The 27,034-nt window shown below is 66.2% G+C and overlaps 12 protein-coding genes across 12 annotated transcripts in view; 5 read left to right on the forward strand and 7 right to left on the reverse strand.

Annotated features, from left to right (window-relative positions):
• Positions 1-155: 155 nt before the first annotated feature.
• On the reverse strand, positions 156-1,646 carry PFL1_00657 (uncharacterized protein; the record flags this gene model as incomplete). The annotated part of the gene is made up of 2 exons (XM_007878150.1): positions 156-1,157; positions 1,263-1,646. The coding sequence occupies 2 exons, from the start codon at positions 1,644-1,646 to the stop codon at positions 156-158; spliced, it is 1,386 nt and encodes a 461-aa protein (XP_007876341.1).
• Positions 1,647-2,162: 516 nt separating this feature from the next.
• On the forward strand, positions 2,163-3,965 carry PFL1_00658 (uncharacterized protein; the record flags this gene model as incomplete). Its single annotated transcript, XM_007878151.1, has 1 exon — positions 2,163-3,965. The coding sequence occupies one exon, from the start codon at positions 2,163-2,165 to the stop codon at positions 3,963-3,965; it is 1,803 nt and encodes a 600-aa protein (XP_007876342.1).
• A 125-nt stretch (positions 3,966-4,090) lies between these two features.
• Positions 4,091-6,387, reverse strand: PFL1_00659 (uncharacterized protein; the record flags this gene model as incomplete). Its single annotated transcript, XM_007878152.1, has 3 exons — positions 4,091-4,305; positions 4,457-5,094; positions 5,213-6,387. 3 exons carry the CDS (start codon positions 6,385-6,387, stop codon positions 4,091-4,093), a joined length of 2,028 nt encoding a protein of 675 aa, XP_007876343.1.
• Positions 6,388-7,462: 1,075 nt separating this feature from the next.
• On the reverse strand, positions 7,463-8,679 carry PFL1_00660 (uncharacterized protein; the record flags this gene model as incomplete). Its single annotated transcript, XM_007878153.1, has 6 exons — positions 7,463-7,483; positions 7,617-7,658; positions 7,804-8,138; positions 8,223-8,295; positions 8,444-8,500; positions 8,632-8,679. The coding sequence occupies 6 exons, from the start codon at positions 8,677-8,679 to the stop codon at positions 7,463-7,465; spliced, it is 576 nt and encodes a 191-aa protein (XP_007876344.1).
• A 4,755-nt stretch (positions 8,680-13,434) lies between these two features.
• Positions 13,435-15,348, forward strand: PFL1_00661 (uncharacterized protein; the record flags this gene model as incomplete). Its single annotated transcript, XM_007878154.1, has 1 exon — positions 13,435-15,348. One exon carries the CDS (start codon positions 13,435-13,437, stop codon positions 15,346-15,348), a length of 1,914 nt encoding a protein of 637 aa, XP_007876345.1.
• A 1,311-nt stretch (positions 15,349-16,659) lies between these two features.
• Positions 16,660-17,828, forward strand: PFL1_00662 (uncharacterized protein; the record flags this gene model as incomplete). The annotated part of the gene is made up of 2 exons (XM_007878155.1): positions 16,660-17,610; positions 17,733-17,828. 2 exons carry the CDS (start codon positions 16,660-16,662, stop codon positions 17,826-17,828), a joined length of 1,047 nt encoding a protein of 348 aa, XP_007876346.1.
• Positions 17,829-18,085: 257 nt separating this feature from the next.
• PFL1_00663 (uncharacterized protein) lies at positions 18,086-19,492 on the reverse strand (the record flags this gene model as incomplete). The annotated part of the gene is made up of 1 exon (XM_007878156.1): positions 18,086-19,492. The coding sequence occupies one exon, from the start codon at positions 19,490-19,492 to the stop codon at positions 18,086-18,088; it is 1,407 nt and encodes a 468-aa protein (XP_007876347.1).
• A 643-nt stretch (positions 19,493-20,135) lies between these two features.
• On the forward strand, positions 20,136-21,224 carry PFL1_00664 (uncharacterized protein; the record flags this gene model as incomplete). The annotated part of the gene is made up of 3 exons (XM_007878157.1): positions 20,136-20,175; positions 20,294-20,810; positions 20,927-21,224. 3 exons carry the CDS (start codon positions 20,136-20,138, stop codon positions 21,222-21,224), a joined length of 855 nt encoding a protein of 284 aa, XP_007876348.1.
• Positions 21,225-21,354: 130 nt separating this feature from the next.
• Positions 21,355-22,102, reverse strand: PFL1_00665 (uncharacterized protein; the record flags this gene model as incomplete). Its single annotated transcript, XM_007878158.1, has 4 exons — positions 21,355-21,411; positions 21,549-21,640; positions 21,751-21,847; positions 21,932-22,102. The coding sequence occupies 4 exons, from the start codon at positions 22,100-22,102 to the stop codon at positions 21,355-21,357; spliced, it is 417 nt and encodes a 138-aa protein (XP_007876349.1).
• Positions 22,103-22,167: 65 nt separating this feature from the next.
• On the reverse strand, positions 22,168-22,886 carry PFL1_00666 (uncharacterized protein; the record flags this gene model as incomplete). The annotated part of the gene is made up of 3 exons (XM_007878159.1): positions 22,168-22,289; positions 22,471-22,526; positions 22,612-22,886. 3 exons carry the CDS (start codon positions 22,884-22,886, stop codon positions 22,168-22,170), a joined length of 453 nt encoding a protein of 150 aa, XP_007876350.1.
• Positions 22,887-23,609: 723 nt separating this feature from the next.
• On the forward strand, positions 23,610-25,235 carry PFL1_00667 (uncharacterized protein; the record flags this gene model as incomplete). The annotated part of the gene is made up of 3 exons (XM_007878160.1): positions 23,610-24,149; positions 24,280-24,477; positions 24,585-25,235. The coding sequence occupies 3 exons, from the start codon at positions 23,610-23,612 to the stop codon at positions 25,233-25,235; spliced, it is 1,389 nt and encodes a 462-aa protein (XP_007876351.1).
• Positions 25,236-25,435: 200 nt separating this feature from the next.
• The window catches only part of PFL1_00668 (uncharacterized protein), a gene marked incomplete at both ends in the record, with an annotated part of 2,972 nt that continues 1,373 nt past the window's right edge, over positions 25,436-27,034 (reverse strand). Inside the window, one exon of the mRNA XM_007878161.1 lies at positions 25,436-27,002. Within this exon, the coding sequence (XP_007876352.1) occupies positions 25,436-27,002 (1,567 nt within the window). The remainder of the gene's footprint in view (positions 27,003-27,034) is intronic.

Raw genomic sequence — 27,034 nt, forward strand, 5'->3', positions numbered from 1 at the left:
GCTGGTCAGAGCAAGGTACACGGCGAGGGGGCAGCCACCCGTGCGCAGTCAGTCGGCCTGGAGTATCAGAGCAGCACCTAGCATTCAGCGCGGCGGCGTGAGGTCGAGTCGCAGGGGGGGAGGGAATACATGGGTGCGGAGGCCGCGGCCAGCCTTCATTGACGTTGCTTCTTGCGGTTGGACGCAGCCGGCGCCGCCTTGGCTTTCCTTGCTGGTGGCGGCGCCGGCGCGGCCTCCTTTTCGTCCTCATCATCCTCCTCCTCGTCCCCCTCGTCGTCATCGACAGGCATCGTCATGTCCTCCATCTCGAGCTCCTCGTCGCTCGCGTCCTCCTCGCCATACACCTCCTCATCGTCGTCATCCTCGTACCCGACCTGCTCGTCGTCATCGTCGTCACTCTCGCCTCCGGGCCCCGACTCGCCGTCATCTCCTGACCCCTGCGCGCCCTCGTCGTCGTCGTCGCCACCGCGCTTGAGACCCTTCATCTTTCTCGTCTGCAAGTCGCCCAGGTCCTGGCGGCCGACGTGGATCCTGCCCACCATGTCGCCCATGTCGTCGGTCTCGATGTTCTTCTTCTTGCCCTTGCCCTGCTTGTTGAGCTCCTCGGCCGTCTTGGGCCTGCGCAGCGCGGCCGTCATCACGTCGAGCGGCGCCGGGCGGCGTCGTCGCATCGTCAGGTCGAGCGAGGGTCCGCACTCGGACAGCTCGATGCGCGGCAGCTTGGACCCGGACGCGAGCATCTGGATCGTGTAGATGCGGATGTGGACCAGGTTGTGCTCGGGCGAGGTGAGCGTCTGGGTCGAGGTGGCGAGCGAGGTGCCCTGGTTGGTGAGGCCGGCGGCCTTGTAGAGGGCCTCGAGCGTCGCGTCGCCGTTGGCGCCCTTGGCCGCATCGTCGCCCTTGACCGCCGACGAGATGGGAGCTGCGGTGACCGAGATGAGGTGCTGGAGGCCCGAGAGGGCGATCTGGTTGTTCTTGAGCTCCTCTCCGCGGTAGAAGTCGAGGAGCATCGACTTGAGCTGCTGATAGGCGCCGGTCGGGTCGGCGTCGGTGCCATCGGAGCCGCACAGGGTCGATACGCTGGCGTCGTCGGGGGTGTGGAACTGCGGGCCAGAGAAGTGGAAGAGGGGTCGCATGCCGAGACCAGGCTTGGGGCCCTGTGCGAGTCAAACGGAAGGACGGCGGGTCAGCAGGCTGTCGAGGGGGCGATGTGGGGAGCAATTCCCTCTGCGAGGAGGCAATGGAATGAATCGGCGACTCACCTTGAAGTCCTGCATGCTCTTGACTTCCACGACGCCGGTCTCGATCATGTCGAGGACCTTTCCGTCAAACATGCGGATCCAGGTGAGGTTGTCGGGGCGCTTTTTCTGGCTGTTGCCGACGAGAAAGAGGCTGGCGTCGTTCTTGGACGACCAGAAGTCGAAGGACGAAGTGTCTTCGAAGGGCTGGACCTCGTTCTTCTTGTTAAAGGGGATGACGTCGGGCTTTTTGAGCAGCGAGAGCTCCTGCATGGCGAGGTTGACCTTGGCCGAGGTGCGCGAGCCCTTGACAAAGACGGCCGTCTTTGCGGCCTCGAACTCGCGGGCCTCGCGCTTCTCGAGTGCGCGCTTGGAGCGGGCGTTCTTGGGCTTGACGGTGCGCAGCATGACGAGGGATGGGCAGCTGCAGGGGTGGTCCGAGGAGGTGTTGGGTATAGAGAGAGAGAGGGAGGGTGGTGGCAGATGGCGAGCAGCGAGCAGCCGCCAGCCCCAGAGGCCAGCCCAGTCCAGCCCAGCAGCAGCAAGGCCGGCCTGCCTGAACCCCCGCGCGGCGGCCAAAGGGAAAAAAGTTTCTGGATTCAAGATTCCTTCGCGGCCAGCGCGCTCGGCCCAAGAAAAATGGCTTATGTAAGCCAGCGGGGTCGCCGCTTCGGTGCTGCTGCTGCTCCACTCTGAGCCGCCTTCTCGGATGTCGGAAGCTGGGCCTGCACGCTCAGCCTGCCTCTGCAGAAAAAAATTCAAAGGGTCGGGGGGGCAGCCAACCGCGGACCTGGCTTCCAGAGTCCTGCTTGCTGCCTCTGGCACACCCGCACTCGCGCACACCCGCACACGCGCACACCCGCACACACCTTCGCTCGCACACCACCACCCTCCGACAGTCGACCCTCCCCACTCCCTCGCAACATGATCTCGGCAACCGCTTGGATCGCACGCGGGCGGTCTGCGCGCCACCCCAAGCGCTACGACCTCGACGACGCAGAGCTCGAGCGCGTCAGCCGCATGGCCAACGTCAACCTCGAGGACGCAAAGGCCCAGCTGCAAAAGGCCCAGGACGACATCGCACGCGGAAAGGACCCCTACGCCACCGGCAACGGCCCCGATGAGGAATGGCAGGACGATGACGATGACGAGAATGGCGACGACGACAACGACGACAACGAAGACGACGAGCAGATGGACACGGCCGACGACGACAAGAAGCCAGAGGATCCAGACGACCTGTCCAAGTACAATCTCGACGAGTACGACGACGACGCGCCCGTCGGCACCGCCATGGGCGCCTTCAGCAACATCAAGGGTCTCCAGTTCTACCGTTCCAACGACGAGGACCCCTACATCACCGTAAAGGACGGCGCAGACGCAGAGGACCACGACGACGACCGCCAGGAGCTCGAAGTCTACCCCTCCGACAACCTCGTCCTCACCGCCAAGACCGAGGACGACGTCTCGCAGCTCGAGGCCTACGTCTACGCCGCCAGCGACTCGAACCTCTACGTCCACCACGACCTCATGCTCCCCTCGTTCCCGCTCTGCCTCGAGTGGCTCGACTACACCCCGGCCCCCTTTGACGCCGACCAGAACGGCGCCGCACCGGCGGGCACGCTGGGCAGCTTCGTCGCCGTCGGCACCATGGACCCCGAGATTGAGATCTGGTCGATGGATACCGTCGAGGGCCTCTATCCGGACGCCATCCTGGGCCGCAAGGACCAGACGGCCGACCTGGGCCTGCCGCTGGGCACGGGCAAGAAGAAGAAGAAGCTCACCCGCTCGCGCATCGCCAACGCAGAGTACCACGTCGACGCCGTCCTCTCGCTCTCGTGGAACCCGCTGGCGCGCAATCTGCTCGCCTCGGCCTCGGCCGACACGACTGTCAAGCTGTGGGACCTCTCGCGGCCCAACACGGGAGAGGACTCGGTGGCGCTGCGCTCGTTTGACGCCCACACCGACAAGGTGCAGAGCGTGGCGTGGCACGCGGGAGCGCCCGGCGCCAGCGCGTGCGCCAACCCGGCCGTCCTGCTGACGGGCTCCTACGACAAGTCGATCCGCATCTTTGATACCCGCACGCCCGACGTGGCCGTGTCGTGCCGGATCGGCGCCGACGTCGAGGCGGTGCGCTGGAACGGCTGGGCGGAAAACGAGTTCATGGTCTCGATGGAGTCCGGCCTGGTGCAGGCGTTTGACGCGCGCGCGCTGCCCTCGTCGACGTCGAGCCTGGCCGAACAGGCAAATGCCCCCGCCCTCTTCACCCTCTCGGCCCACGATACGGCATGCACGTCGCTCGACATTTCGCCCCACATTCCCGGCTGCATCCTGACGGGCGGGAGCGACAAGACGGTCAAGATCTGGAACATTGAGAGCAGCGGCGGCAGCACAACGACGGCGGGTGCGGGAGCGGGGGCCGCGGGTGGCAAGAGCATCAACCTGGTCACGTCGCGCGACCTGGGCGTGGGCAAGGTGTTTTCGGCCACCTTCTCGCCCGACGATCCCATGACGATCGCCGCGGCGGGCAGCGCGGGCAAGCTGCAGATCTGGAACGCGCTCAGCAACGTTGGCGTGCGCAAGACGTTTGGCGACCGGTTGCGCAGGCTGCAGGGGCAGTACAAGGTCGATATCGACGGCAACGAGCCGGCGCGCGGTGATGGCGTCGTGGGCGTCGTCGATGATGATGATGACGACGATGACGAGGGCGAGGAGATGCAGGAGTGATGCAGACGGAGCGGAACGCGATCTACCCGACCATGCACGGCAATGTTGTCATTGATCCCCCTTCGAAATACCATCCACCCACCGTCGGTCTCTTCATGCCGTCGATTCCATCCTGGCCCACCGTCTCAATCCATCTTGAGCCACTCGCGCACGTAGCCGATCTGGGCATCGTGGATTTTCTGTACGCGCTTGGCCGTCTTGGCCGGGTCCCTGACGCCGTTCTCGTCGCAGTGGTGCCAGCAGTGCGGGATGAGCTGGAAGGGACGCAGGACCGTATCGGGTCGCGCGCCGCCGTAGTTGAACTCCTCGCTGTGCAACGTGGCTGGACGCCACGGGTCGACTGTAGCAGCAGGATGAGGTGAAGACAGTTGGGATGGGGAGGGATTTGTCAGTCACCGTTTCAAAAGAGGTAGAGGACGAGAGGGCGTGCGACCAAGCCAAGCGAAGCGGGAAGGCGGTGGCGATGGCGAGCTCGGACGCGAGCGACTCACATTGACCATCGACGAAGGCCAGACGGTCCATCTGTATATCAAACCCGCCCAACTCGTTGACCTCGTCGACGCGGGGCCGTGGTGGCACCTCGTTGACCTCGCCCTTGGGGAAGCCGCGCACGCAGATGTCGTGTGCAAAGTCGTAGTCGACCAGCGTGCTGATCAGCTTGGGTCCCGAGGCAATCGGACGTCCCTCCTTGGTCCAGGCCGCAGCGACAGGAGGCGACGTCATGATGTAGCCCCACGTCGTGCAGTACTGGTAGGTCCACGCCTTGCCCGCCGTCAGCTTGGTGGCATTGACAAACGACGACAGGTCGCCGCTGCCGAAACAGGCGTCGGCCCGACTCTGCTCGCCCTCGGCGCCGGTGTGCGGCCGAGACGCCAGCATGAGCGGGTTGCCGCCGTCATCGTCATCGTCGTCGCCGCCGCCGTGACCGTGGTCGCCGCGCAGGCAGGGCAGGACATAGTGCGACCGGATGAACTTGGCGTAGGCGTGCACCTCGCGCGACACGGAGAGGCCCGAGGCGACCATCGAGGCCGATTTGGACATCGTGCCGTAGCCCTTTGTGCCGTAGTGGGTCAGCGTGTGGCAGAGATCGCCAAACTCGGTCGACGTGACGTTGGGGTCCCAGTTGAGGCTGTCAGAGGGGCGAGCGAGGCGCGCAGGGGTAGGACAGCAGGATGGACGAATCAATCAGCAGAGTGGCAGGCGGATCTCCCGCCTCTCGCCCCTATCAGCTGAGCTTCGCAACCCACCTCTGGAATGCTCCGAGCGGCGCTGCAAGCAGGTTGGCGAGGTCGGCCGGCTCGGTGAGCTCCTTGAGTCCGAACAGGTCGAGCAGCTGGCGAGCCTCGGTCTCGTTGCGCTTGACCTGCTTGGACCCGGCGAGCGGGTCGGGCGCGAGGATCTCGTCGATGCCGGCAACGGCCGCCTGGATCGCCTGGCTGCACCGGGCATCGGCGCCGCGTGCGATGGGGTAAAAGTACTCTGGGAACTCGTCGATGGCGGCCACCACGGCCGAGCTTGCAATGGCGCCGTGGACGAGATCCGGGTAGAGGAGCCGCATGTGGGCCGATCGGACGCCCGGGTAGCTGCCGCCGTAGTAGATGACCTTGCGCTTCTCGCCGTTTTCGGTGCCGTCGATGCGGAGGCGGCGGATAAACTGGGCGCTGTCCTCGAGAGCCTGCTTGTTGGTGAGCCAGCGCAGCTCGTCGGTGCCCCACGTCTCTCCTGGGCCCAGGGCGGTGCGGTTGGGCGTCGATGTGCCGTAGTAGCGGTGCTCGAGGACGATGCCGATGCCGCCGGTGGCCTTTGCGAGGATGTCGAGGATGCCGCTCTCGAGGAAGGGGAGGCGGGCCTCGACGGCTGCCTCGCCGCTGTCGAGGATAAAGACGGGCACGGCCTCGCCGTCGGGGCGCTGGCTGGCGGGGCGGTAGTGGCGGAGCGAGTAGTAGAACTTCTGCTCAAAGGTGGCCTGGGTCGTGTTGCCAAAGTGGTCGAGAGGCTGTGTGAGGTAGGCAGGCTGGTAGATGTTGTGGTCGCGGTCGATGGCGTCTGCTTCGGCGGTGCCGCCGAGCAGCTTCGCGGAGAGCTCTGCGAGGAAGTTGGAGGGCTGCTTGACGACGCTGCTGCGGTGGAGCATGTGGTTGCGTTGCGTCTGATGCTCGAGCTGCCTCTGGTGTTTGCGGGCGAGGCGGTTGTAGTAGCCGGGCATCAAGCGCGGCGTGAGGCGCGAGAGGCGCTGCGCGTCGACGGGGTAATCTACGGCGACGTCGTCATGGCCGATGAGGGTGGCCAGGCGGGCGTCGTCTGCTGGCGCTGCGACGTTGATGGCAAAGGGGCGCTGGTACGTCGAGGGGACGGCGTGTACGCTGGCTGCGAGGGCCAGGTACGAGGCCAGGGCCAAGAGGCAGGTTTTGGCTGGCAGCATGTCTACTGAGCTGAGCGCCGCGTTGGTTGCGGAGGACACGTCAGGGTGGGTTGTCGTTGACGGTGCCGATGGTGATGGTGATGGTGATGGTGGTGGTGATGGTGGGTGCGGGCGAGGCTGGGTGCGTCCAAGCTGGCTGACCCGACCCGCCTCGGCGTCCAGGCTGGCCAAGTTCTCCTGCACCGCCGCCGGCCGTCTGTGCGCCGAGAGGGGTCTACTCGCATCGGCCATCTTCGCTCCGCAGCTTCCCTCCACACGCCGCCCCGCCCGCATCCCCCCTTCTCTCGGTCGGCCCTGTTCCCTCCCTCCTCGTTTGCCCATCCTTTCGAGCCACCCTCGTCCATTCACGTCGTACCGGCCTTGGTCGTCGTCGAGCGCGTGTGTATATTCGTCAGAGGGGGAAATCAACAGACAGCCTGCCACGGAAGCAAAAGAGGAAAAGCGGGAGCGAGAAAAAGGGGGCGAGCGGCCAGCTGAGCCAGACGGCAAGGCCGGCATCGAGAAGGAAAGGTGGCGGAAAGGAAAGCGTAGCGTCAAAGATGGCAAAGGGGCAACAGAGGGAGGAAAAGGCGGCAAGTGGCGGGCACGGGACGGAGCGAGAATCGTGAAAAGCAACGCTGCAGGGCGAGCGTCCAGAGACCGCGGCAGCCGAGTCGGCCAGACGACGGGCGCGCGAGCCAGCGAAAAGAGCAAAGCGGGCTCCGTTGCCAGCCCCGCCCACCGAGATGCAATCAGCGAGCCAGGCCGGGGCGGCGGCACCTGGCCCACCAGCAACAGGTAGCGACGATGCCGATGATCCGCTGGGTCTCGACCGCCGTGCCTCGTGGCTCTGCAGAATGGAGCGCTTGCTCGAGGTCGGCACCCCGCGGCTTGCTGCGTCCCACGGCCTCGGCCTCGACGCGATCCAGGTGGTGGAGGGGGAGAGCGGGGTAACATGATCGCAGAGGCAAGAGGCACGGCAAGCCGGTTCAGCGACCGCGCGCCCTCCCAGCAGCAACGTGGGGTCGACGAGAGACCACCGCGCCCGACCAACGCGCTCTGCACAGGGGCGACCGCACGAAAGCGCCGAGTCGATCTAGAGGATCGCGCACTTCGACTGCGAATGCGACAGCCGCACAGCCAACGACGATGCCACAGCAGGAGAGAGAGAGAGAGGCAGCCGTCAGCACACGTCTGTGGTCGAGCCCTGGGCCACTAGCACGTCGGACGCGACGGGCGTCGAGGCTCACCTTTTTCCTGATGACCGGAGGCTCCAGCGCCGCCACGATCGCCTGCAGCCACGCGAGAAAGGACGAGCGGGATCATCGCGCGCGGGATACGGCAAGGAGAGCGTCAGCGCACTCACACGCTAGGCAGACCGGCACCGACTCTCTCTGCCTCCCCAGAGGAGAAGGCAGGGCCGCCGCCGTCGCTCACCTCGTCAAAAACATTCTTGAGCCCCTTCTGCGTGAGGGCCGAGCACTCGACGTACTTGACCGCGCCCAGCTCTCGCGCCAGCCGCTCGCCAGCCTCGAATGCGACGGGCCTCTGCTTCTGCCGTGCCAGCTTCTCAATGACGGCATGGTCGTCCCGCAGATCCACCTGCGTGCCGACAATCAAGCAGGGCACTCCGGGGCAGTGGTGGTGCACCTCGGGGAACCACTTCTCCTTGACGTTCTCAAACGACGCTGGCGACGTCACCGAGAAGCAGACGAGGAAGACGTCCGTCTGCGGGTACGACAGCGGTCGCAGCCGGTCGTAGTCCTCCTGACCTGCGGTGGCGCAAAGGTCAAGTCGAAGGTCAGCGGGTCGCGCGCCGCCGGAAAATCAGGGGCAGACTGGCCCAGCGCACTCACCGGCAGTGTCGAACAGGCCGAGCGTGTAGGGGTCCTCGCCAATCATGACGGTGACGGCATAGTTGTCAAATACCTAGCGTCGCACGCGGGCACGGGAGCGGAGCGTGACGTCGGCGCGGACAAGGGAGTGCCGCAGCAGCTGTTCAGCAGGCGTTCGAGGGATGAAGCTGTGGCCCCACGACAACACCGTCTCCGTTCCAGGGCAAGGTTATGACACTCACCGTCGGGACATATTCGGAAGGGAACTTGTTGGTGGTATACGAGATCAGGAGGCATGTCTGCCGGCCGGCGGTTCGAGCAAGGTTGGACAGGGGAATGGGTCAGATCTGCGCTGTGCGGGAAGCTCCAAACGCGGCGAAAGGGCGGGCGGGCGACAGAGCGCTCAGGCCGGGCTCGGCGCGACGCATACCTTTCCGACGGCTCCGTCTCCGACGACGACGCACTTGATGGTCTGCATTCTGCCTGTCGAGGACTGCGAAAAGGAGATTCACGAGGGGCCGGGATACCGTCAGCGTCTGAAGCCATGATTCTAGATGAGGTGACGGTGCGGAAGGTCCACGATCAGAGAACCCTTCGCCAGCCCCTGCCTGTCCGCCCATCCCGCCATGCGTCGTCGAGTCGGCAGATGCGACCCTCTCGCTCTGACAACAGAGCAGAGAGTTGCCCCTGGCGTGGCGCTGATGCCGGGCCGAGCTCGAAGCTGGGACCGAGCCCACAGCACCATAGCTCGAGCGGGCAGGAGATTGCCGCGACAGCGCTGTCAAGGTGCGACATTTCCCGTGTGGACCCGGACCATGGGGCGGGCAAAGTCGCACGTAAGGGCTCAAACCGAAGAGGCATGGCCACGGATCGGCGCCGAAGGGATGCCCCGGGGCCCCCATGACGGTCAAGAGACCGCCGACCCTGTCGTTCGGTTCGCACGGCTGCTCTGCGTTGGCCGACGTAGGTTCACAGAATCGCCTGTGGTGTGCTGATAGAGGTGGCCTGCCTGTGCGTTGTTCGGGTAGGCCCCGACCACCCGTCCGAGCGCTCGAGGATGCAGTGCTACGAGCGACTCCCAAGCCTTGAACCTGATCCATCTCGTCGACACCCAGCAGCTGTGCCTCGGGCCAGGCGGCGGTCTGAGACACCCGGCATCTCGTGGACGGGTGTCCTGATTGTGCCGCCTTCCATCCATGACGATGATGTTCCTTGGCGACGGCCCAGCATGCTTCCTGGCGAGTCCTTACCTTTTATCCGAAGGGGAAGAAGGGGAATTTATGGCACGTAGATGTCGGTGCGGAGAGAGGTGAAGCGATCGGGTTTTTGTGCTCCGTCGACCTGCGAGGAAGGGCGTGGCGGGATCTGCGATGGCAGGTGGCAAGGACCAAAGACGATGGTGGCGAGACTTTCGGAGTCTAGGTGGAGCGGTGCTAGGTCCGTCGGGAGCGTCGAGGCGGTCGGAGCGGGGCGAAAGGACGTCGGAGCGGCGATGCCTGAGCAGTCGATGAGGCAGGAAGGAGGAGCAGCGCTACACTGGCGGGATTGTGCTGATTGCCTGCGATAGGATCGGGCTAGGCAACCTGAAAAGTCTGGCCAGAGCTGACGACGAGCAACGAGGTGCGGAAAAGGCCTGGAGATCGAAGACGCTTCGATTTGCTGCTGCTGCTGCTGCTGCTGCTGCTGCTGCTGCTGCTGCCTGGGGTGTGAGCGAGATGCGAACGAGAAGGCTCGCCGGCGTCGTGAGTTCAGAGACCTGCCGTATCAAGGGAGCCAGGCTCGTGCAGAGGATGGTACGGCGTGGAGGGCCGAGGAGGGGTAGTAGGTGGGTAGGGGAAGCTGGCAGGCGCACAGCAAGCTTTGTCGTCGTCGTCGTCGTCGAGGAAGAGCGGTAGGCGATGGGTTGGTAGAAGGACGTGTGGCAAAGCGAGGCAGGCAAGGTGCGGAGAGGATGCGGGGCGGAAGAGATGTCGGAGGCAGAGCGCGGGCAAGCAAGCAGGCACCCAGAGAGGTCGGCGTGGTTGAGAGGCACAGGCAGTCAGTCGTGCGCGGCGAGGCCAGGCGAGGCCACGCCAGGCGAGGGTTGCGTGGTTAGAGGGGGGGCGCTGGCCCGGCCGGCTGGCAGGCTGGCAGCAGGCAGGCAGGCAGCCCCCCAGCAGCAGGCGAGGCGGGCGTAGAGTTGGGCGGCGGCGCTTGCCTTGGCCTGGCTGGCTGGCTGGCTGGCTGGTTGGTTGGCTGGCTTGTTGCCTGCTGTCGCTGGCTCGCTGTTGCTCTGCTGCCTGCTGCCGTATTGCTGCGCTTCGGCCCTGCCCGTCTCCCTCCCTCTCGGTCAAAAAAAGAGGGGCCCAGCAGGCGGGCAGGCAGGCAGGCAGGCGAGGGGTTGGATGGGCGACTCGCACGCAGAGAGCCCAGCAGTGCACGCACGGCGAATCACAGCCAGCGCAACGCCAGCCAGCCAGCCAGATGGGCCGACCTCACCTGCCTCCCCTCTTGGCCCGCGCGCCTGCCCGCCCCGCCTCCCCGTCGCCTGCCTCTCTCGCTCGCCCTTTCTTGTCTGGCCTGGCCTGGCCACGCCTCCGCAAGCGCCCCCTTCTCGACACAAGAAGGTCGCAGCGCCATTTGAAGCATGCTTCTGGCTCCCTGCTCGAGAGCTGGCCGCTGGCTGGAGTTGGGTGTGCATGTGTGTATCGCGATCAGACGAACCCGCTGGACGCTGAAAGCTGGGTAGGTAGCCTGACCACCTCGTCGGTCGCAGCGCCACGAACGGCGGCCTCGCCGGAGCGGGCCACCCCAGCCTCGCCTTCTCTGTGGTGCGCGGCTGGCCCCTGTTTTCTCGTGGGATGGAAGCCGATGCAAGCTGTCAATCGGCTGAAATTTGGTCCCGATGTCGACAAATCGGGTCCAGGGGCGTGCAGAAAGAGTAGAAATCCACTCAACCTTCTCTCGCCAAGGCAGGCGGCCTGGCCAGGCCGCTGGGCACCCAACAGACCTCGTTGGGCTGGCCTGCGATGGTGCATCGCATGGTCGGAAATGCTAGCTGCTGCTGCTGCTGCTGCTGCTTTTGTCGGCATCGGATCGGGTCCAAGACCTCGTATTGCTGCCCTCGAAGATGGTCGCGGGCTGGCTGGCGGAGGTGACAGAGAGAGAGGAGATTTCGAAGGCGGCGGTCGCCCTGCTTGTTTCTCCAGCGAGGGTCGGGCTTGGGCTGGGCTGGGCTGGGCCGGCCGGGTTCTAGCGGCAGAAGCAAGCCAAAGAAGCCATCGCCCGCTCTTGCTTGCGCCTCACTGCCCGGGCCGGGCTGTACCGATAGAAGGAGCGATGAGGCGAGGCGAAGCTCGACTGCACCGCCCAGCAGGCAGGCCTGGCCTGTGACATGGCGCGGCGGACGACGGAGACGTACGACGACATCGACGCTGTCGGCTTCCTCTTCTGCCCGTTTTCGACGGCGCGTTACGGTAGCACGTCGGCTGCGTCGCAGTATTGGACCAGGGCCTCTGAGGGCTTCGCAGAGCATCCCGAAGGAGGGTCCGGTCAAGGCTCCGGTCAAGGCTCCGGTCAAGGCTGACGGCGTTCGGGATCGGCCCGACCAGCCGCCTGCCAAGTCGTGTCGCAGACGTCGATGGCGGCGGGCTTGCTGACAGGCCGGCTGGCTCGCAGGCCGGCGGGCTGTCTGGCTGTCTGGCGTCGGATCTTGGCCTGCCTCGGCCTGGCTTGGCCTGGCCTGCCTTGGGCTGGTGGGCAGGCGCGCGATGACGAAAAATCAGGGGGCGGCGGCGGGGCGGGGTCGAGTCAAAAGCCAGGCCCCCTGCCCTTGCCCTTTCTCTCTGGCGAGCAACGGGTTGCCGCTGCCGCGCTTTCAGCTGGCCAGCAGGCTTGCTTGCTTCCACACGCCAGAAGAGGGGCAGAGCAGAGCAGAGCAGAGCAGAGCAGAGCAGGCTCTAATCGTCTGACCTGACCTGACCTGACCCTGGCCTCCTCCACAGCCGTCCAGCGGCGGCCGACATCCTGGCTAGGGTGCGGGCGAGCGAACCAGCGGACGAGCGGATCTGCACCGCCCAGTGCGGGCGAGCCTGCCGCCTGCTTGCTTGCTTGCTTGCACAGCCAGCCCGGCCTCCGCCCAAGTTTGCCGATTTCAGGGTTGCCCTGCCCTCGCCTCCTCAGCCAACGTTACGCTTGCCAGTCCGGCGGTCCTGCTGCTGCTGCTGCCGCTGCTCTGCTGCTGGCCTCTCGATCTTCCTCGTCCCACCCACCTTCGCTCCTGGCCGCCTCGCCGCCAAACAGATCGCCCGCCCGACCCACCGGACCACGCCTTCCGTCGCTGAGGGAAGCCGGCTCCACCTCGCTCGCGGCCCGCGCCTCTCCTAGGCCCGCTCTCTGCTCTCGGCACCACCACCACCACCACCATCATCATCGCCGCCGCCGTCTCCGCCATTGCCGCCGTCGCACTGTCTTTTCCGGCTCACATCAAACCACTCAGGCCGCCCCTATCTGCCTGCGCCCGGACCCCCTCGATCTCATACCCCCCTTTGTTCGGTCTTTCACCCCGGTGCAACAGACGACGTACGACCGACGATCATCAACGTCCGCCATCATCGAGAGTAGTCCTGCGGGCCGCGCTCTGACCTTGCCCCCCTTCTATCATCCTCGCTGATTACGGCGACCGCATCCGACGCATCTTGCCGTCGAGCTCGGCCAGACTTGCCACGAAACGACACGCGCCGACCCCTTCATTGCTCAAGCCCTGCTACCTGGGCGTCGCAGATCGGCTCGACATCGACGTTGTCCTCGCCGCCAAGCCCCTGAGTCTTGCGCGGTCGGCCCGCGCCCCCCGTCACCCGACCTCAGTAGCCCGCTCGGCCAGTCCCAGCTTGGCTCGTCCAGACTTATCTTAGCCATCGCTTCGGGAGCTACTCGCACCAAGGACAGAGATCCCGACTCTTCCTCGCTCGCCTCATCCTCGACCTCGCCATCGCACGCGGCTTCCGATCGCCTTCGTCAGCCGCATCTTCGTGCTCCGGACAACGCTCGCCGCCTCCGCATTCCCCTGCCATTGCCATCGCAGGTCGACGACGACATCCGACCCCCCTCCCAGCAACGGCAACGAGCGGGAACGACGCAGACGCTTTGACCGGGCGTCGTCGAGGCGTCGACCGGCTTGCCCGCGCGCGACAGACAGCCGTCTCCAACGGCCGCACCGACCTCCCTTGCCACCCTTACCAACGCTCTATTCGACATGGGCCAGCAGGTCACAAAGGAGCAAGGCTCGCCCTCCAGCCACGGACGCTCGTCGTCGGGCCAGCTGCACGGCCATAGCCACGGCCACGGGGCGCCCCCCTCGTCGTCAGTTTCCGGCCTCGCCGCCGCATCGAGCTCGACGTCGGCTGCACCCGCGTCGCCGCCACCGCTGCCGCCCCACCTGAGCGACTCGGTGCAGGTCGACAAGGGCGGCCTGGTGCCGCAGGGCGTCTACACGGGCCCGCAGGACTACGACCAGCACGTCGTCAGGCAGGCTGTCGTCGATCGCCGCCTGGCGCCCTTCTGCAAGGGCTCCGACGACGAGGACACGTACGAGTCCGAGCCCTTCAACAGCGAGTGCCCCATCTGCTTCCTCTACTACCCTTCGCCGCTCAACTTCTCCCGCTGCTGCCACCAGCCCATCTGCACCGAGTGCTTTGTCCAGATGAAGCGGGCCGACCCGAACGCCACCAACCCGCCGTCGTCCGAGGCACGCTCGTGCCCCTTTTGCGTCGAGCCCGACTTTGGCGTCACCTACACGTCGCCCAGCGCCCTCGAGGCCCAAAAGGTCGGCCCCTCTTCCGCCGCCGCCACCGCCGCCGCCGGCAGTCCGGGCTCCGGCTCATCCTCTGGATCCGACTCGCCCAACGACGCCAGCGACGCCGCCAACTTTGCCGAGAGGGCCATCGGCACCGGCGGGGCGGCGGGGAGCAAGGGCTCTGGCAAGAAAAAGGTGCTCCCCGTCGACGACCCGGCCGTCATCACCGTCGACCAGGTGCGGCCGGACTGGCACGTCAAGCTGGCCCAGGCCCAGGCCACGATCGCTCGCCGGGCCAACCGCCGAGTCATTATGCGCCAGGTCGGAGACCGGCTGATCCCGATCGGCATCTCGTCTTCGCGGGCGGGCGCCGATCTGGCCGCCGCCGCAGAGGACGGCCGCATCAACATGCACGGTCCCGGCGGCAGCATCATCCTGCAGGATCGACCCGGCTGGCCCGGGCTGGGCGGCACCATGATGGGCAGCGGGCGGAGGCGAGGGCGCGGCAGCCGGAGCGAAGGGCCCAACACGGACCTTGCGCGTCTGATGCGGCTGACGAGCGGCGAGGAGATGGAGGAGATGATGCTGATGGAGGCCATGCGGCTCAGCCTCGTCGAGCACGAGGAGCAGCAGAAGCGCGAGGCAGAGGCCGCCAAGAAGCAGCGGGCCGCCGAGGCTCAGCAAGGATCCTCGCCAGCGCCCGCGAGCGAGGCGACCGCGTCGGGATCAACGGCAAATGCTGCCAGCTCGGGACGACAGCACGGGTCCGCACAGGCCCCTCCGGCGCCTCTGGCGGGCACGACGGTCCAGTCGAGAACGAGTCCTGTGGCCTCTGCATCCACCGAGGCACCGGTCCGTGCGCCTCCGCAGCCACAGGTCCCGGCGGTGTCGGCAGCTGGCCTGGGTCTATCGCCAACGACGATGGCCGACTTGAGCGAGCTGATCGAGGGCGCGGCGCCGCCTCCGCGCACGTCGTCCAACGCTCGATCCGCTCCGAATACGACGGTGACAGCAGCAGGATCGACGACCGCCGTTGCGCCGTCCGGATCGGCCTCGCCCGCTGCGCCGGCGGGATCGCGAGGGTCCGGGTCACCCCTGTCGTCGCCGCTGCGAGCGCCTAGGACCAACCTGCCGGCTCCCGAGCCGGTGCCTGTGCCGCAACCGGTGGCGGGGATGGGATCTGCGTGGAGCGAGGCCGAGGCGGCGAGGAACGCGCGGCAGAGCCTGGACAAGCAAGGTGTCCAAGTCTCGGCGGCCAACGGCTCGCGGCAGTCGTCGCCGTTTGGCAGCCCGTCGACGTCTGGGTTGGCGGGCGCGAGGGGAGTGAATCCGAACAACCCGTTCAGAAGGAGTATGGGCGAGAGTTCGTCCTGAGCGTCGAGTACGACGATGGCGGCAAGATTCATTCCTCCTCGGGTGCACTGGCCAGTGGTTGTCTGGATCGGTCGCCCAGAAAGGAGCGGCAAAGCGCATTCACCTCGGGCCATTGGTGCCACAGGGCGCAGCCATCGACGTTGCAAGCATCTCGCACCGCGAGCCCACGAGATGCGGCTGGCACGCGACCGCGCAAGGAGCTGCTACCCCGAAGGCAACCTCGCGGCGGGCTGGACAGGAGCTGCCACCCAGCCCGGGCTGCCCTTGGCCGAGCGACAGAGATCCATGTGGTCGCCGGCTGGCAGGCGACCGAGTTGGCCTTACGCCGGCGAGCAGGCGTCTCGAGGCGCCGCGAGCCTTGGCTCGCCCCAGGATGGTCCTGCGGCCGGCGGCAGTCTGGAGCAGTCGAGCCTGACCGACTCGGTCTGGCGATGGCAGGATCGGACGGGCGGCTGAGCCGGCTGTCAACCAATGGCCGACACCCGAGGCCTCTTCACGCGCTCGAGAGGCGTTTGAACACCATGATGGACTCTGTAGCCTCACGCTGTAGCAGAATGGCGCCTGTGTGTATGGCACCTGCCTCTTTGTCTTTGGCCACTGCATTTGATGATGACGAGGATCGCGATGTGGCCGGTTGTGGGTCGTGGTGAGAGCATGAGCAGGCCCATGGCATTCGATGGAGGCGGAGGGAAACGGTCGAAAAGGCGGGATTCGGAATGGGGGGGATGGCCAGATCTGAGGCGGCGGCATGAGGATGACCTCATGGCCAAGCGGCCAGGCCTCCACACGCGCTGGGCCCGCCCTGCCCTGCCTTGCCTGCCTGCCTGCACCTTGCCAGCTGCTCGTGCCGCTGCTTCGTCATGCCGCCCAGTCGGCCTCGGAGGTTGGGGAAAGAGGGCGAGATGGCATCTCAGCAGATGGCTTGGCGGGGCTCTTGGCTTCCATCGGAATCACGCCGAACGTCTGAATGAGCAGACCCTCGCCTCGCCCTCGATCTTCCGCCAGGGTCAGGTCAGGTCAGGTCAGGTCAGCCTCGACTCGACTCGAGTCGGAAACAATCTTTAATTCGTATTCGGCACAGACGCACGCAGAGAGCCAAGGCAGGCCGCGTGGAGTGGCGTCCCAACGACGCCGGCTTGCCTGCTTGGTATATAGACGATCCAACGCCGGCGCGCCCTTCCTCGTCGCCATCACACCACCACCTTCGGCGCACAGGCATCCAGCGTCGCGTCCCTCTCCCACTTTCTCTCTCTCTGTGTCTCGCCCCTTGGCCTGTTCTCGGCGAAGCGCACACCGCCCCGCCCCACAACCATGACGGTCCAGGTCCTCGACGACTACTACCTCCTCATCACCTTCCTCATCACCCTCGGGTGGCAGGTGCTGGGTTTCGCCATCGCCTACGGCCTCCAGACCGACACCATCACCGACTTCTGGTCCGCCGTCAACGCCGTCATCCTCGCCATCTTCACCCTCACCGCCGGTGGCACCTACCATGCGCGCAACGTCGTCGCCAGCGTCTTTGTCATTGTCTGGGCGGCGCGCCTCGGCGGCTTCCAGCTGTTCCGCATGATCAAGATGGGCGGCGATGCGCGCTTCGACGAGATGCGCTCCAAGCCCCTCAAGCTCGCCGGGTTCTGGACCTTCCAGCTCGTGTGGATCTGGACCATCACCATGCCCGTCACGCTCCTCAACAGCCCCAACTCGTCGTCCCCCATCAAGGGAGGCGGCAACGTCGGCTTCGGCAACGGCAAGGACGGCGTCGGCATCGTCCTCTTCGCCCTCGGATGGCTGTGCGAGGCGCTGGCCGACGTGCAAAAGTACCGCTTCAAGAGCGTCACGCGCCCGCCCCGCGGCGCCATCACCGACGCCGGCCTGTGGAGGTACAGCCGCCGGCCCAACTACTTTGGCGAGATCCTCGTCTGGTGGGGCGTCTACGTGCTCGCGCTCGGCAACACGGCCGCCGCCAACGACGGCGCACGCCGCGCGCTCTACGCCTCGGTCGTGTCGCCCCTCATCACCATGGCGCTCCTCCTGGGCCTCTCGGGCATCCCGCTCGCAGAGAAGCCGTCGCAGCAAAAGTACTTCCTCATGAGCCACGGCCCCGACGGCGGAAAGAGCCTCGAGCCGTTTGGACAGCAGAGGGAGAGCGACCCCTGGACCAGGATGAAGGCCTACCGCGACAGGACCAGCCTCCTCGTCCCGCTCCCCAACGCCGTCTACCGCCGCATCCCCAAGGCCATCAAGTCGACGATCCTCTGCGATGTGAGTTTTCCAGGCGCCGCCCTCTTTCCCCCCGTCCCCTCGGTTGCCCTCTACGTCCGATCCATCTGACTCAACTTCCGCCCTCTGCTCCCGCCCTCTGCTCCCGCCCACGTGCCCCGCAGTTTCCCTTTTACAACTTCGACGAGGCCAAAGACGGTCCCGCCGCCATCCGCGAGGCCGAAGACAAGAAGCGAAAGCAGAGCGACGACCGCGCCTAGCCTCTGCGTCGCAGCCCCTTGTTGGCGGTCCCCGGCTCGTCCATATACCCTCACGGGCGCCTCTTCCTGCCCTGCCCTGTCCTGCCCTGCACTGCATCATACACGTCGCACAGTCGCTCGTCCCTGCACGCCCCCTGTTGATATCCTCGCTGTCCCCTGTACGCTCCTGTCCCAGCTCGACTTGCTAATGTTCCATACGCGATGACGAGCTATCGTGCGAGCTGGCTGTCGCGAGATGCGGCGACCGACGGCCCGGATCAGAGGTCGGCCCAGCGGAGCGAGGCGACAACGACCCAAGCGGCGCGTTCCGACACGTCGCCCATCTCCTCTTCCTCGGCGGGCGCCCGATCGTCGCCGTTGCTGTCCTCTGTGTCCGCCTGGCTGGTGGGGGGATGCATCTGCGACCTGGTGGGGATCCACGCGCCGCTCCAGGGCCGTTGTCGACCGCCCACGCCCCTCTCCCATATCCCGCCGTGCACCGCCTCCCAATCCGGTACGATTCCTGCCCTCCTTGCCATGTCCTCGTCATCGTCGTCGTCGTCGCAGTCGGACGTCGCATCGGGCTGAGCGAGCAGACGCAAGAAGCGCGTCACTGCCGGCCGACCCGTGTGGAATCCGGCGATGAGGATGCACCGCGCCTCCGCATGGCGGGCAAGGAGACGCCGGATCGAGTGGATGAGGTGCGCATGGGCCGACGAGACCCAGAGTACGTCGGCAGCGAGGATCATGTCGAATCGCGGTCGTTGCTGTCCAGAGACGGCGGGGACGCGTCCGGGATCGAGGTGCGAGAGAACGGCGGTCTCCTCGTCGTCTTTGCCCCAGCACAGGCCCTCTACCGTCGTCGTGCGTCGGGCCGTGCGGAACGCTTCGGAAGCGACCTTCCTCTTGCCTCGCCCCTCGTCCTCCTTTGTCGTGGGTGAGGACGAGGACGAGGTCAAGGTCGAGGTGGACCCGAGGGCGAGGTCGAGGTTCCCCCGCAAGTTATCGAGGATCTTGGGATCCGGGTAGTCGGTGATGACCGTCTGGCGGGCGCCCATCAGCGCAGCGACGAGGCTGGGCAGACCGGTTCCCGCACCTAGCTCGACGACCGTCTTTGCCCTGACGTCGAGTATCGCCGTGCCCGGCCCCTTGCCGGCGTCGGTTGTGGTGGCAGCGTCAGGATGGTCGAGGGAAGTAGGTGGGTGGACGCAGCAATGCTCTGCAATCATCTCTGCCATGTACAGACCAGCGTCCCACTGATGGTGCGCGAACAGCTTCGTGTTGTCCCCGTCGTTTTGGGCAAGGCGGTACCGTATCGTCGTGTCCCTCCGCCGACGGCGGCGGCGTTGTAGGGAGGAATCGTCGTGGGCGGGTACCTGGGCGGATGGCGGCGAAGAAGGCGCCTCCGATGCGCCCTCGGCGTTGTCGTCGTCGTCCTGGTGCAGCCGGACGTAGCGAGGGGGCAGGTTGGTATGGGTGAAGGTCCGCACGTCGCCCGGGTCGCCGTGGGCGGGCTGGTTGTGGGCAAAGAGGGCAAAGAGGCTATCTTCAAAGAGCGTCGTGGGCGAGGCCGGGCGCGAGGCGTGGCTGCCACCCGAGTCCGAGTCCGAGCCCGAGTCCGAGTCCGAGCCCGAGTCCGAGTCCGAGTCAGGTTCGGTGTATGTGCCCTTCGCCTTGTTCGACATTTGTTGCGTGTTGGAGTGCTGGGATGTGTTGCAAAGCGGGCAGGGGGGGCCAAGGTGAGGGCAGAGGGAGCGTGTATGGCGCCGGCGCCCAAGGTTGTCGCTGGTTGAGAAGAAGCAAGGTCGACTCGAGGGCCGCACCGAGCGCCCTACACCCGACTCCCGAGCCTCCACCCTGCTGGACGGTTGGTTGGACCCTGCATCGAAGTCGAGCTGCGTTTGAGTCAGTCGGGTCGATGGGGCGCTGCCGCGTTGGCTCAGCAAAACCACAACCGCCCGCCTGCCTGCCTGCCTGCCTGCCTGTCAGGGTCGGATTGTGGAGGGATGCGGCGGCGGCGGCGGCGGCGGCTGGCCTCGTTCCATCCTCGCCCTCGACGCCTTGCTTGCTTCCTCCTGGTCCAGGGGTCGGCGGCGGCGGCAATGACGAAAGCCACGCCATGGCCTGCCAGCTCTCGCTCGACGAGCGACCGACTGACCGACCCAGCTGCTGGTCGAAACCAACAAAGGTCGCACCGTCTTGTCATCGCCTCTTGCTTTGCCCACGTCCATCTCGACACCTTCTCCTGCCTCCTCCATCTAGACACCTTCCCACCCCACCCCGCCTCGTCCCGACCCCGACTCGACGACAAACACAGCACCCACAACCATGGCGCCCAACGTTGCAATCATCCAGGGGACCAGCAGTGGTGAGTAGTGCCCCGCCTCGTCGGCATGGGCTCCGACGGCGGCCGTATCCGCACTCGCTCTAACCTACCCATTCCATCCGCCATGCTGCCTGCTTCTCGCCTCGGTCCACTCCACCAGGCATCGGAGCCCAGGTAGCCCGTCAGTACCTGGCGCGGACCAATCTGCAGATTGTCGCCCTCTCGCGCGACGCCACGCGCGCAAAACAGGCCATCCTCTCCTCGTCCTACCGCGGCGGACCCGACTCGTCCTCGCTCGACCAGTCGCGCCTGCACACCCTCAGCGTAGACGCCCTCGACGAGTCCACCCTGCAAAAGGCCGCAGACGACATCAAGTCCCGCTTCGGCCCGCACTGCCTAAAGACGCTCTGGAACGTCGGCGGCATCCTCCGCCCCGAGAAGAACCTCCAGCAGGTCTCGCTCCAGTCCCTAAACGAGAGTTTCGCCGTCAACGCCTTCGCCCACCTCCTCTCGGCAAAGCACTTTGTTCCCCTCATCCCGCGCGGCGCGGAAAAGAAAAAGGTGCAGGAGCAACACAACGGCGACGATGCCGCAAACGGCCTCATCCACCGCGACCTCAGCGTCGTCGCACACCTCTCGGCCCGCGTCGGCAGCATCGGCGACAATGGAAAGGGAGGGTGAGCAGTCGTGGCCCTTGCGCCGCGGCACCACAGCAGCCCAGAGACACGCAGCTGACTCCCATCCTCGTCCCGCTCCCTGGTCATCTCCTAACCGCCTCCCCTCCGCACCGCAGCTGGTACTCGTACCGCTCCTCCAAGGCCGCCCTCAACCAGATGGTAAAGACGCTCTCGCACGAGCTCTCGCTCCGCAGCGTACCCGCCATCTCGGTCGCACTCCACCCGGGCACCGTCCGCTCCCACCTCTCAAAGGACTTTACCGGCGGACCCGACAGCGACAAGCCCCTCGACAAGGCAAAGGGCCAGTTTGAGCCCTGGGAGGCCGCAGAGAACCTCGTCAACGTCGTCGCAAGCCTCGGCAAGGACGACAACGGTTCCTTCCGCGACTGGAAGAATGAAAAGGTGCCCTGGTAGTGGCTTTGGCGCGGGTAGACAGGCAGAGTTCCACGAAAGAAAGGCCGCCGCTGGGACATCCGATTGACAGCCCCGGATCCACGCTAGAGGCTCGCGTGCGTGTGGCTTGAACCCGGCCGTCGCCCGTTTTTCACAGCAGCGCCAGCTGCCCAATCAGCTGCAGAGTGGTTTCCGTCTGGATCGTCGTCTGTTCGGGCGTGCGAGGATTTGAGAGGGGGGGGCAGGAGGGAGCTAGGCGTCAGCTTCAGTCGCGCAGGCGCATCGACGAGCTCGCATCTCGCTACCTCCGGTGCTGGTGGGGACGCGAGCCAACTCGCTCCTCACCCCTTCGTGCGCCTCGTGCTCGGCCAGCTTGGCTCGGTACTTTCGCACCAGCGCGCGACGGTCGGCGCGCAGCAGCTTGCGGCGATCTCGGACTGCCGCCAAAATGGGGGCAGGGGGATGCAGTCAGCGGCAGCCGGCGTCGTCGCCATGGCCGTCCGGCCATACCCGGCTACGGCAGACATGCTCGGGCAGCTCCACTCACAGTGGACCCGCATTTGGGCCTCGAGCTCGATGCTGGTGCTCTCGGCCAGCATCGCCGCGCAGTCGGTCATCGTCGAGCACACGCCGTCCACCAGGAGCTGCCAACCGCCGCGACAGAAAAATGAAATCGGTCTCAGCTGGCGATCGACCACGCGCGAGCTTTCGCTGGTCTTCCAGCTCACCTGACGGACGCGGTCAAGGTGCTCGCGCTCCTTGGCGATCACGCCGCTCGAGGCGCTCGCTGCCTTTTCGTCGGGGCTTCGAGGACCCTCTTTGGCACCGTCCTTGTCGCTGCCAAATTGGCCCGCGACGGCCTGTATGGCGCTCGTGCTGCGGAGCCAGACTTGGAGCATCAGCGTTGCGGCACCGATCCCCACGCTGCGATCTGCCAGGCACCTTCCCCGAGCCGTGAGCCTGCTTACCAGCGCTCCTCTGCGCGGCGGCAGGCGTCGTTGCAGGCGCTCTCGGTAGCCCGGAGGTAGTCGTTGACCTGCTTGTCAAACGCGGTCGAGGCCTGGCGATGCTTGCTCTTCCAATGGTCTACAAAGGTCGAAGCGAGGCGGAGAGCGTGGCGACGGCCGTCGTGGGGCATAGAGGGCGATCGGACTGCGCATCAGGCGAAGGCCGGTTTGAAGGGACAGGGAGCCGCCGGTGCCTGCTGGGTTGGGGGAGCCTTGCAACTGAGGCCGTCTGCCAAGTCACGGGCGGCCGGCCCACTTACCGACGGCGAGGTCGATGAGGGCGGCCAGCGCGGCTTCCGACTTCTTCTTGGCCTCTCTGGAGACGAAGGCAGAGGGTCGAGAGCGACAATCAGCGACGGCGCCGTGATCGCAGAGGCAAGTTGGCAGCGCAGCCCACCCACTCGCTGGGCTCGAGCTCATCGTAGGTGAATATGGCGTTTGCGGCCGTCTCGGCCATGTTGAAGAGGGGCGACGTGATCCTCTTTGGCTGGGCCATTTTTTCGCTTCGTTTCGGGGCGCTGTTACTGTTGCTGTTGTTGTTGTTGTTGTTCGCCGCAGCCTTGGCTGGGTTGGTCTGCTTCTGCTTCTTGATGGAAGTGGCGGAGGTGACAGTTACGGCCTCGCCAAAGATGGAGTGCTGCGGCATCGAGACCTGAGGGGTGATGCTGCGGTACATGGCGGGCGCCGCGGTGGTGGTCGTGGTGGTGGTGGTCGTGGGGCAAGGTCCTGGACGAGGTGAGGCTCTTTCTGTCTGTCGGCAGACCTCCAGGCCTCACTCTGCGAGCATCAGAGGCACGACGGTGCCAGGATCGGCCCGGCCGCTGGCTTGGCTTGGCCCTTGCGGACGGCATCTGACCGTCGCCACGTCGGACGTTGCGACGGCCAAGCCGATCTGCCCACCTTCGCCCTGGCCCACGGAACCGCATCCGAGAGCCACAGTGCGGCCTCTTCCGACGAACGAGCGGACGGTGCATGCCAGACAGCCAGCGCTCGCGCCGAATGCAGAGTCACTCGACCGCCCTCCTTGACGAGCACAGCAGGCGGGCTCCTGTGGGTGTCTGAGCGACGCTGCTAGCGTGTCGGCCTGCCGCCGACTTTTCGGATTTCGCCTCGAATTTAGATTGGCTTTTCGGCTGGCCCCGAAGCAGTCGCGCGTGGAATCTCCTGGCTGGCTGGGCAGCAGGCAGGCGGGCAGGCCAGGGTGCGGGCGCCGGCTGTCGGCCCGTGCCGGTTGCCTGGCCGGCTCGCGCCCGAGCCCCACGCATCTCCACTTTGCTCGTGTCGGCTTCGCACCTCGGTGGCCGCCGTCCCGCATCCACCATCTCGACCTTGCACAAGCGACGGATCGTCCCGCCACCCTGTTCACCCGTCACACAGCACGATCCGCCCGCCCGCCGCCATGGATCTGCTCACCTCGGTGGATCCGACGTCGTCGTCGTCGTCGGACCCCTACCACCCGTCGTTCTTCGAGCTGGCGGCCTCGGACCAGCTGCGCGACCTCATCAAGCCCGCCGCGCGCTACATCCTCGCCGTCCTGGCCCAGCGCAACCCGCGCCACCTCATCCGCATCGTAAACCACTTTGACGAGGTGTACCACCTCGTCATGCTCGGCGTGGAGCGCCACTACCTCTCGACCTGGGGCGCCTCGTTTGCCGAAAACTTCTACGGCCTCAAGCGACGACGCCGCCCCGCCCTCCAGACGACACGCGCGCAGAGCAGCAGCGCCAGCACCAGCGTCGCCATCGCGCGCGCAGAGGCACTCACAAGGCGCGAGGTCAGGCTCTCGCTCCTCTTTGCCGTCGGCTTGCCCTACGTCCAGGCCAAGCTGCACGACTTTTGGGAGAGGAACGGTGGAGGCGTCGACGGTCTCGACGGCGACGATGACGGCCTGTTTGGCGACGAGGGCCAGCCGGGCGGCAGATCGAGGCTCATGGAAGAGGTGTGTGTCGCAGCGAGCCCGAGGGCTTCTTGCGAATCGGAGGCAGGCCCGCGCTAGGGGCCAACGCATCGCTGACCTTCCCAAGAAACTCTTCGCCGCACACTTTGCACCTTGCGCCCCCGCCCTCCAGGCCCCAGCATCGAGGCGCGAGCGGCTGCACCGCGCCCTCCTCCGCCTCTTCAAGACGTCGTACCCGTACGCAGGCGCACTCTACCAGCTCTGGCTGCTATCGTACAACGTGGGCTACCTGTTTGACAAGACGCCCTACTGGCGCCCGTGGTTCTGGCTGATGCGCGTCGACGTCCGCCGCATGGGAGGCGGCGATGGAGTGAGTCTGGGCTGCGTCCCTTTTGCGCTCGCGCCTCGGCACCTCACACTGACAGCCGTACCGCTGTCCTCCCCGCGTCCAATCTGACCCGTCCCGCTCCGTGGCAGCCACGTCGACCGGTGCTGCCGAAACGCATGCCGCCCCTCAGCCAACCGCTGCGCCTGCTCTCGACGCTGCTCCGTCTCTCGCCGCGCCTCGTCTTCGAGAGCCTCAAGTACGCGCTGCCTCTCTCGATTTTCTTCTTCAAGTTCCTCGAATGGTGGTACGGCGCCGACAACCCGCGCCGGCGTCGCGGTCGCGGTTCCGGATCCGGCTCGGGCGCTGCGGGAGGAGACGGGGATGGGTCGGGTTCGGGTCCACTCTTCGGCCCGCCCTCTGTTCTCCAACCGCATCCGCGTGGCATCCTCACGCACTGGTCCGACCGGAAGGAGGCTGGAAAGGCATGGAAACACCCCAAGGTCGCTACGCACCTCGCCTCCTCCTCCTCCTCCGAGGACGGAGAGGAAGACGCACAACAGACGCCACCACCCCCCTACACACCCACCGCCACGACGACAGGGGAGGGAGGCCGCAAGCTGATCCACAATAGCTGTCCGCTCTGTGGCACCACGCCCATCGCCAATCCGGCCTTGCTGCCGAGCGGCTACGTCTTCTGCTACACGTGCGCCCACGACTACGTCGAGAGGCACGCCAGATGTCCCGTCACGCTCGTGCCGATCCACGAGGGCGTTGATGGACTACGAAAGGTCCTCGGTTGATTGTCTCGGCCACGTCGTGAGGCCGAGGCGAGGCGAGGAAGAGACCTAATGGCCGACGTTGTATTCGTAGATGTTTCAAGGGGGCGAAATCGACGTCGTCGTCGTCCGTACATTGCCCGCGACGCCATCAGACTGGCTCGAGCCTTGGCCCCGCGTGTCTATCCCTCCATCCTTCGACGTGCCAACCCCCCGCCTGTCACCTAGACGCGCTCGAAAAAGTACTCATAGGCCAGCTTGGACAGTCCAACGACTCCAACATCCTCCTGCTCGACCTCATCGCCATGCTCCTCTGCGTCCGCGACGGGTTTCTTGGCGGAAAGCGGGGCCTTGACGACCTTTTCGTCGTTGAAAAACACCCACCCTTCTCCCGCACCCTCACCCTCGCCCTCGCCCTCACCGGAGCCGGAGCCGGCGCCGACGTCGCGGCGGATGTGGGCGACGTAGTGTCCGCTGTGCACCGACGGGCCCTTGTGCGAGATGAAGCTCTTGAGCGCGTACCGAGCCGGCAGCGTCGTGGTGCCACCCACCACCGCACCCGCGCCCGCGGCAGAAGAGGGCTGCGCATCGGCGGCGGAAGCGCCGGCAGCCGGCTCCTCGGCGTCGTCGACGTCGCCCTGGTCGTCGGAATGCTCAAAGAGCCACGCCACGGCCATCTCCGCGTTGTTGTGGTTGAGCCGCAGCGCCTTGAGCGACTGCGCGCGCGTGAAGCCCATCTCTTCCAGCATCGCCGTGTCTACCTTGTTGGTCGTCGACGACGTCGAGGCGAATGCGCCGCCGCCGCCGCCACCGCCGCCGATAAAGAGCGCCGACGGGTCGATGGGGTCGTCAATGTCGGCGTCGTCCATGTGGGCAAACAGCCAGTTCATGGCCGCCTCGGCGTCGCTGTTGCCCGTCGCCAGCAGCGCCTTCTGGCACCGCACCTCTGGAAAGCCCATCGACGCCAGCTGCGACATGGCGCCCGCGTCAAACGTCACCGTACCCGCAGCGCTGCCTCCCTGCGAGCCACCCGCAGCGGCGGCGGCATCGTCTTCGGGCAGCAGCTCCTCGCCCTCCTGAAGGCCCTTGCCGAGGTACCGGTCCAGCTCAAACGGCTCCAGCGGCACCTCGACGGGCACGTTGACCTTGGTGGGCACCCAGTTGACCAGCTGGAACCGGCGGGCCTGCACGGCGAGCACCTCGGGGAACGACGAAAAGCGCGTCTGCTTGGTCGCCGACACCTTGGCGTTGCACGACGGGCAGTGGTACTCGATCTCCTCGGGCGCGGTCAAGAGGTCGAGGCACTCGACCAGCGACACGGCCTCGTACTCGACGGGCGCGCTGGCGGCCTTGGCGCTGCTGGCCGCGTCGGGCGCGTGGACACCCTCGGCGGGCTGCTTGCTCGACGAGCCGGCCGACGGCTTGACCCTGGGCCGGATCGGGACGGGCAGGCCCAGGCCGGCATCCTGCGCCTCGACCGAATAGCGCACCTTTTTGCACGAGTTGCACTGCAGGCGCTGCTCGAGGCCAAACGAAAAGACGGCCGTCGGGTCGTTGGCTGGCGCAGCGGCGGCGGCGGCTGGGAGGCGGCGGTTCTCGCGCTTGATGAAGTCGACGAGGTGCTTGAGGAACTCGTCGGCATCCTGCTGGCGCATCGTGGAAAACTCCTCGTGGCCCTTGCCGACCAGCGCCTTGAACATGCTCGGGCGGATACCGGCCTGGAAGATGGGCGCGTCGGCGGGTGCGGCAGCGGCGGGATCCGCCATCTCGACGTCGGCCTGGCCGCCGAGGCTGCCGGCCTGGCTGTCGGCGATGCGGGGCAC

This window comes from Pseudozyma flocculosa (genome assembly GCF_000417875.1).
Source record: "Pseudozyma flocculosa PF-1 unplaced genomic scaffold scaffold00001, whole genome shotgun sequence".
Lineage (NCBI taxonomy): Eukaryota > Fungi > Basidiomycota > Ustilaginomycetes > Ustilaginales > Ustilaginaceae > Pseudozyma > Pseudozyma flocculosa.